Below are 8676 nucleotides of genomic sequence, written 5' to 3'. Positions count from 1 at the left end.
TTCTGTCGCTACTTTGTCGGTCAGTGTTCGAGAGAGATTTGTCTTCGAGTGTATCCCACCTGTAGAAACACAAGATTACTTTCCCAGTAACTTTAATACTCTAAGTACCAACACAACTGCTGAGCTATCTTGCTATGTTGACCTCAAATTAGATCATGAGATTAGGTAACGTCGTAATGGGCCATCAGGTCTCCTGTTATCTGCTTTTCCTGTATACTGCCCTTCAGCAGATAAGATTGTCATAGACCAACAAGTCTCCTGTTATCTGCTTTTGCTATATACTACCCTCCAGCAGATAAGATTGTATAGACCAACGGGTCTCCTGTTATCTGCTTTTTTTATATACTGCCCGTCAGCAGATAAGCTCGTCATGAACCAACAGGTCTCCTGTTATATGCCCTTCCTATCTAGGTCCATGTACCGAAACGGTAAAGCATGTCATATTCATCAGACCAGAGCACTAAAATTTCATCTTTCAATGCTAAGATAGTTTTCTGAGTCGCCATATGGTAAGGTTTTACAGGTAAGGCAGAGAATTTGCCTCAAAAAAGGAAGAATAGGACTATATTGGTAATACCTAAGCTGTGAAAGGAGTAAGAGATGATCTTTTTTCAATGAAATATATTTTTTTTAAATTTTAGAATGAATAAGCTTTGATACAGCATCAGTAATAAATAAAAGCTTTGATTAAGGAAGCGTCCATGATTCATGTGGGAGACGAATGTAAGGCCGGATGACTTGGGGGTCTGGATCAGGGAACCGAAAGTGTTGTATCCTCCTGACGAAGTAGCGGTTGGGTTCTTAACCATACCGAGGTCTTGGGTTGTACTCCCGGGACTCGAATGAGTCTGGGTAACGAGCCTGACCGTCGTAGTTGACGTCGGCGATGAAGCCTGAGTCGCCGTTCACGTAGTAGTTAACGGTCTGCAGACGACCGTCGGAAAGCTGTACGGTGTACGACCCCTGGGTGTTGTCGTTGTCTCGAGACTCTTGCTGGCCGAAGTTGTTGCCTGAGGGTGGGTCGTTGACGGCCCAGTCGAAGCTGTATCGAGCGGGTCCGAACTCCTCAGAGGAATACTGAAACTGAAAGAGAAGATTTAAGACTTTATGTTGTATGGAATATCGCCTCGCCATGCCATATACCGAACACAATAGACCCCAAGATTCGTCTTTTAAGTGCCCTCATCCAAGAGGTCAGAGGTCCTTTGCTTCTCGAACGACTGGCCACCGGCTGAAGCCTAGTGATTTAACGATAAATCACGGGTCAAGGGACATTACGGGTCATGAGACATCACAGGTCAAGGGAGATTAGTCACCTGAATCAGATATTAATTTGCTCTCCAGTTACATCTGATGACTAAGTCACAACTTGAAGACCCTGATCCTCAGCGATGGACCTGAACCCAACCCTTGAGGAACGCCGAAAGAAATATTATTTACTGATAAATGAGAACTTTTTTTCTGCCTATCCCTTACACCTGTGGGGCCTTTAACCCATTCTTTCCTTTGCCACGTGAAAGTAAAACTGTCGCTGTAACTACAGCGTTTAATACAGTATTTGTAGTACAGGATCTGTACTGTAGCATACTGAAAGGCTTACCCGGGGAGCGTTGTATGATGGGCGATGGTCAGCAACAGCCACTGCGACCAAACTCAGCAGAAGGAGGACCTGAAATCGAAAAAAAAAAACATTTCTTACTTTAATCAACTCTACTTTTAAAGAAAGGAAAGATAATACTTTTTTTTCTCCGCATAGATCATCGCTATAGGAATGACTAAAAGAACAAATATAATACTTTTACACACACACATCATCACCATAGGGGAAAAAGTTTTACGTGGATAACTCTTTGAGAGATCAAAGCATACCTTAGCGTTCATTTTGGTGTGCCGATGGGAGGTCTCTTGACTACCGTAGCTGCGCGTGTGTGTGTGTATTCACCCGGTGATGTGGTGGGAGCTGTAGTACCAGCTGCCTGAGAGCCTCCCTTATTTATATCCCGCCTGGCCTGACGAAGCAGGACAGCTTTTTATAACAGGTCAAAGACGCAACGGAGGGGGGTGTTGCGTTACCCGTCCACGTCCTCGCCAGGAAACTACAACAGGTGCGGTGTGTTTCGGAACCATGGCAACATTTCCTGAACTTTAACCGCGTTGAAGGTGAGGGTACGACCATTGAACACGGCAGTACGACCCTTGAACATGGAAGGACGACCCTTGAACACGGCTTAACAACCCTTGAGTACGACGGTACGAGCCTTGAACAACACTTGAGTACGACGGTACGACCCTTGAACACGGAAGACGACCTTTGAATACGGCTTAACAACCCTTGAGTACGACGGTACGACCCTTGAACACGGAAGGACGACCCTTGAATGCGGCTTAACAACCCTTGAGTACGACGGTACGAGCCTTAAACACGGCATGACAACACTTGAGTACGACGGTATGACCCTTGAACACGGCCTGACAACCCTTGAGTACGACGGTACGAGCCTTGAACACGGCCTGACAACCCTTGAGTACGACGGTACGTGCCCTGAATACGGCAGTTCGAGCCTTGAACACGGCGGTGCGACCCTCGAGTACGACGGCACGACCCTTGAGTACGACGATACAACCCTTGAGCACGGCCATACGACCCTCAAGCACGGCGGTGCGACCCTTGAGCACGTCGGTACGGCAATTGAACACGATGATGCTACCCTTGAGCACGTCGGTACGACCCTTGAATACGACGGTACGACCTTTGGGTATTTTGGCCGAGGATTGGACCTGACCCATTACAGGAGCAAGTCGAAGGGCCACAAGAACATACCCAAAGGGTCGTACCGTCGTATTCAAGGATCGTACCGTCGCGTTACAGAGAGAGAGAGAGAGAGAGAGAGAGAGAGAGAGAGAGAGAGAGAGAGAGAGAGAGTCCATGGCGACCTCGGGCGGCCAAGGTCAAGTCTCAGGAAGGCTAGACCTCACTTAAGGCGTGTGGATGGACCACCCTCACAATGGGGGAGGTACACTTACCACTTTCTCACGTCGTGCAATCTTGCAACCGCTGCGTCAAATTACCACTAACACTTTTTTAACCCCTAATGTAACGTTGAGAATTCCGATCTGTTTCTTAATATTTCTAGGCAATGTTGGCAAATGGACTGTGAGATTTAGGTTTGATAAAGCTTTATAAATGAGCTCAAGAGCAAAGCTCCCACGAGCACGATATATTATGGTTGGTTAGGTGTCATTACAGAGCAAAATAAAACCTCTCCCCCCTGCTCTCCATTCTCTTCACTTGTTCAGAAGAATTCAGTAGAGTAAACCAATATGGAAATAAGAGTTATTTGTGAAGATTTGTATAACAGCAGGTCATAACATAAGTGATGTATAAGGAACAATATATGTATATGTATGTATGTATATATGCACTTGAGAGCTTATCGGGAGACAGCGACAAAGCAAAATAAATATGTAAATATAATATATATATATATATATATATATATATATATATATATATATATATATATATATATATATATATATATATATATATATGCCCTAGACTACACTTATGGGGTTTCTGCAGCACTCAGGAAACCAATCACGTCTAGCAAGAAGTGTGGTGATCATTCATATATTCTTACAACGTAAACACAGGGAAACTGAGGAATAAGCGTTCAATGTCTTCATTGTAGAAATTGTATCTTGAACGTGAGGGGTTTTATGATGTGCTGAAAGAGAGTTTGTGTTGTAAAGGCGGGTTTTATCATAGGTTCAAATGGTGTTTGTGGTTTTGAAGAGAATTCAGGTGCCTAGAACACAGACGATGAAGTATGCCTCTTACAAGTCCTGGAAGTGTAGTTTTAGATGAGTGTACGTATGTCAGGTGAACTGATGTTCAAGATTAAGTGGGATTAAGAGCCGTTCTTTGTTGTTTGTCATATCAGTGTGAATGCATTCTGTCACTGTAGTTCTTTGCAAGGTGGGGAAGGAGCGTCTGTGAATATATGTTACTGTGGTGTGAGGTAAGCGGTGGGATTTTGATATCCGTGTGAGGGTTGATGATTGGTTATAAAGTGGTTTGGACAGGGGGAGGCAAGTACAGCTGCCGCTGAGAATTAGGTTCCGAGCATCTTGAGATTGCACTAGATTTTATCTTTGCTTCGTCATGCATGTGTTGGATGTCGCTAGGCAGATGGTGATTGTTCAGAACTCGTTGGTTTCTGTTTGTTATATTGTTCTTCTTGCTTCTGAAAGGGTGGATGACCACGCAGGTGATGCATAAGCCATGGTACATTTTTTTGTTTCATACATATTCGCCATTTCCCGCGTCAGCGAGTTAGCGTTAAGAACAGAGGACTGAGCCTTTGAAAGAAAATCCTCACTTGGCCACCTTCTCTCTTCCCTCTTTTGGAAAAGTAAAAACCGGAAAGGAGGATTTCCAGTCCCCCGCTCCCTCCCCTCTTAATCGCCTTTTACGACACGCAGGGAATACGTGGGAAGTGTTCTTTCTTCCCTATTCCCAGGGATAAGATATATATATATATATATATATATATATATATATATATATATATATATATATATATATATATATATATATATATATATGGAGAAGGCATATGATAGAGTTGATAGAGATGCTCTGTGGAAGGTTTTAAGAATATATGGTGTGGGAGGCAAGTTGTTAGAAGCAGTGAAAAGTTTTTATCGAGGATGTAAGGCATGTGTACGTGTAGGAAGAGAGGAAAGTGATTGGTTCTCAGTGAATGTCGGTTTGTGGCAGGGGTGCATGATGTCTCCATGGTTGTTTAGTTTGTTTATGGATGGGGTAGTTGGGGAGGTGAATGCAAGAGGGGGGCAAGCATACAGTCTGTTGTTGACGACAGACCTTGGGAAGTGAGTCAGTTGTTGTTCGCTGATGATACAGCACTGGTGGCTGAATCGGGTGAGAAACTGCTGAGGCTGGTGACTGAGTTTGGTAAAGTGTGTGATAGACGAAACCTGAGAGTAAATGTGAATAAGAGCAATGTTATTAGGCACAATAGGGTTGAGGGACAAGTCAATTGGGAGGTAAGTTTGAATGGAGAAAAACTGGAGGAAGTGAAGTGTTTTAGGTATCTGGGAGTGGATTTGGCAGCGGATGGGACCATGGAAGCGGAAGTGAGTCACAGGGTGGTAGAGGGGGCGAAAGTTCTGGGAGCGTTGAAGAATGTGTAGAACGTTATCTCGGAGAGCAAAAATGCGTATGTTTGAAGGAATAGTGGTTCCAACAATGTTATATGGTTGCGAGGCGTGGGCTATAGATAGGGTTGTGCGGAGGAGGGTGGATGTGCTGGAAATGAGATGTTTGAGGACAATATGTGGTGTGAGGTGGTTTGATCGAGTAAGTAATGAAAGGATAAGAGAGATGTGTGGTAATAAAAAGAATGTGGTTGAGAGAGCAGAAGAGGTTGTATTGAAATGGTTTGGTCACATGGAGAGAATGAGTGAGGAAAGAATGACAAAGAGGATATATGTGTCAGAGGTGGAGGGAACGAGAAGTGGGAGACCAAATTGGAGGTGGAAGGATGGAGTGAAAAAGATTTGGGGCGATCGGGGACTGAACATGCAGGAGGGTGAAAGGCATGCAAGGAATAGAGTGAATTGGAACGATGTGGTATACCGGGGTCGACATGCTGTCAGTGGATTGAACCAGGGCGTGTGAAGCGTCTGGGGTTAACCATGAAAAGTTCTGTGGTGCCTGGATGTGGAAAGGGAGCTGTGGTTTCGGTGCATTATACATGACAGCTAGAGTGTGAACGAATGTGGCCTTTGTTGTATTTTCCTAGCGCTACCTCGCGCGCATGCGGAGGGAGGGGGGGGGAGGGTGTCATTTCATGTTTGGCGAGGTGGTGACGGGAACGAATAAAGGCAGCAAGTATGAATTATGTACATGTGTACATATATCTATGTCTGTGTATGTATGTATATGTATACGTTGAAATGTATTGGTATGTATATGTCCGTGTGTGGACGTGTATGTCTATACATGTGTGTATAAATTTGTTGTCGTAGTTTAAAATGATTCATTTTTACTACACAAGGGCTCTTACAGATCATGGGGTCGTAAAATTTGCTGTAGAAATGATGCATTCGCAAATCTCGTCGTAGGGCTAATAACGTGTTACTTCCTGTCGTAAAGTTGATTCTCTCATGTATCCTTTCGCAGAGACGATTACGTCACACGTCCTATCGTAAGGTCGACTCCTTCCTTCGTAGGTCCTATCGTAGAGCCGACACCGTCGTACGTCTTGTCGTAGACGTGAGGTAGTCAAGAACGACAAGGAAACAAATATAGCAGTGGAAACGTTATGCTGCCGGACACACCCTATGTTTCATCAAAGCAAAGACCAGTTTTTGCTTGGCTTGGCTCACTCGTGCTTCGCTGAGAGATTTGAATTAGGTTACCATCTGGACGTGAAAGCCTGGAGCTAATCACTCCTTGATTATGTTTCAAGTTCGCTAAATAAAACAGTTTGATACAGGAACCTTATAAGTAGTAATTATAAATTGAGTACATTCTAAGACCGGTAAATATAGCAGTTTAATACTAGAGATTTGATAACTAGACAGTAGTGATTATGCCTTAACTTTTTTTTGTGTGTTGAAGGCTCCAGTCTCGGACAAAGGTTCACATCAAGGCCGGGCCTTAGTTGAAACATAAAGAGAATTATGAAACGGAAAAAGAAAAGACAAGGGAAAGTATTTACGTATCATTGAGAAAGTGATAGACCTGTCTTTTGAAATGGGCCAGGTCATTGTTATTGGGAAAGACCTGAGAAGGTGGAGAGTTCCGAAGTTTCGACGTGTAGGGAAAGAAATGGGTATGAAAACGGCTCACCCTTGAGTTGTCGATGGCCACACAATAATAATGTGATGCAGCAGTTTGCCGCGTATTGCGTGGTCTAGCTCGTAGTGGGGGCACACAAGCAGCCAGCTCTCGGGAATCAAAAACAAAAGGAATCCCTATAGAACAGAGAAAGTGAACCAACATTACGACGTAAGACAAGGGGGTTATGTTTGGAAGTTAGCCAGGGACAGTTTATAATTCAGATCGCATTCGACTTAACTCTTGACATGCAAGGATACAGAGCTAGAACCACCCCAAATTTGAGAGCAGTAATTCATATAAGTACGAATCAGTTCCTTGTATGAACGGAGCAACTGATCGGAAGAGAAGTTTCGGTGAATGAAACAATTTGGGACTAGAGCTGCATGAAGCGCTATCAGTTACAGCTGGATGATAGTGACAGTGTTCTACATTCATAATCTACATGAATGGAGACAGGATAGTAAAGCAGAAGGCTCCTCCCCACCCACCACTATAGATGGAGACAGGACAGTACAGGAGAAGGCTCCTCCCCACCCACCACTATAGATGGAGACAGGATAGTACAGCAGAAGGCTCCTCCCCACCCACCACTATAGATGGAGACAGGACAGTACAACAGAAGGCCCCTCCCCACCCACCACTATAGATGGAGACAGGATAGTACAGCAGGTCTCCTCCCCACCCACCACTATAGATGGAGACAGGACAGTAAAGCAGAAGGCTCCTCCCCACCCACCACTATAGATGAAGACAGGACAGTAAAGCAGAAGGCTCCTCCCCACCCACCACTATAGATGGAGACAGGATAGTACAGCAGAAGGCTCCTCCCCACCCACCACTATAGATGGAGACAGGATAGTACAGCAGAAGGCTCCTCCCCACCCACCACTATAGATGGAGACAGGATAGTACAGCAGAAGGCTCCTCCCCACCCACCACTATAGATGGAGACAGGATGGTAATGCACAAGGCTCCTCTTTATTTATAACTATAGCTGGGCACAGTATAGTAAAGAAGATGGTTACATTTGTAGATCGCATAAGCTAAAGATAATATAGAAAAAGATAATAAAAAAGTATCATACTACCAAGACTATATCTGCGAGTCTCAGAAAATATGGTTAGGAACTTCTGACAACTTGTGTTCAGTTTGTACCGAGAAAGAATTCTAAGCAACTAGGAAACTAGATTTGATAGCCATGACTGCTATTCTTTTGCACCATGATTCATGGAGGTATCGTCTAGGCCAGAGGGAAAATTACATTGCATGAACTTGACCCATAATTTCTTCAGGAGGTTAGGAAGTGGTGTCTGTGGATCTTGCAGCCTGTAAGGTGTATATCTGAAAGGTGTTTTTATATCAGGATGTTACCCCGTTGAGCACGAAGGTACGATGATAAAGCACGGCGGTACGACACTTCAGTGCAGTCTTACGACCCTTGAGCACGATGGTATACGACCCATGAGCACGACGGTATACGACCCTTGAGCACGACGGTATACGACCCTTGAGCACGACGGTATACGACCCTTGAGCACGACGGTATACGACCCTTGAGCACGACGGTACGACCCTTGAGCACGACGGTATGACCCTTGAGCACGACGGTACGACCCTTGAGCACGACGGCAAGTCAAAGGTCCGGTCAACGTATTGAAAAGTCGTACCGTTGTGTTCAAGCATCGTGCTAACGGGTCGTATCGTCGTACCCAAAAGATTGTACCATAGTGAACAAGATCGTACCGTCGTGATCTGGGCATTAAGAATGGAATATATGAACACCTTTGAATCGAAAGCAACAACAG

General features: G+C 44.6%; 1 protein-coding gene across 1 annotated transcript; it reads right to left on the bottom strand.

The window, feature by feature from the left end:
• Nucleotides 1-620: 620 nt before the first annotated feature.
• On the bottom strand, nt 621-1996 carry LOC139761275 (cuticle protein 8-like). Its single transcript, XM_071685311.1, has 3 exons — nt 1870-1996; nt 1601-1669; nt 621-1083 (listed from the first exon to the last, which is right to left on the bottom strand). The coding sequence occupies exons 1-3, from the start codon at nt 1879-1881 to the stop codon at nt 802-804; spliced, it is 363 nt and encodes a 120-aa protein (XP_071541412.1). The 5' UTR covers nt 1882-1996; the 3' UTR covers nt 621-801.
• Nucleotides 1997-8676: the final 6680 nt, after the last annotated feature.

The sequence above is a fragment of the Panulirus ornatus genome, chromosome 39 (assembly GCF_036320965.1).
Source record: "Panulirus ornatus isolate Po-2019 chromosome 39, ASM3632096v1, whole genome shotgun sequence".
Taxonomy (NCBI): Eukaryota; Metazoa; Arthropoda; class Malacostraca; order Decapoda; family Palinuridae; genus Panulirus; species Panulirus ornatus.
This window is presented reverse-complemented; position numbering and strand designations above follow the sequence as displayed.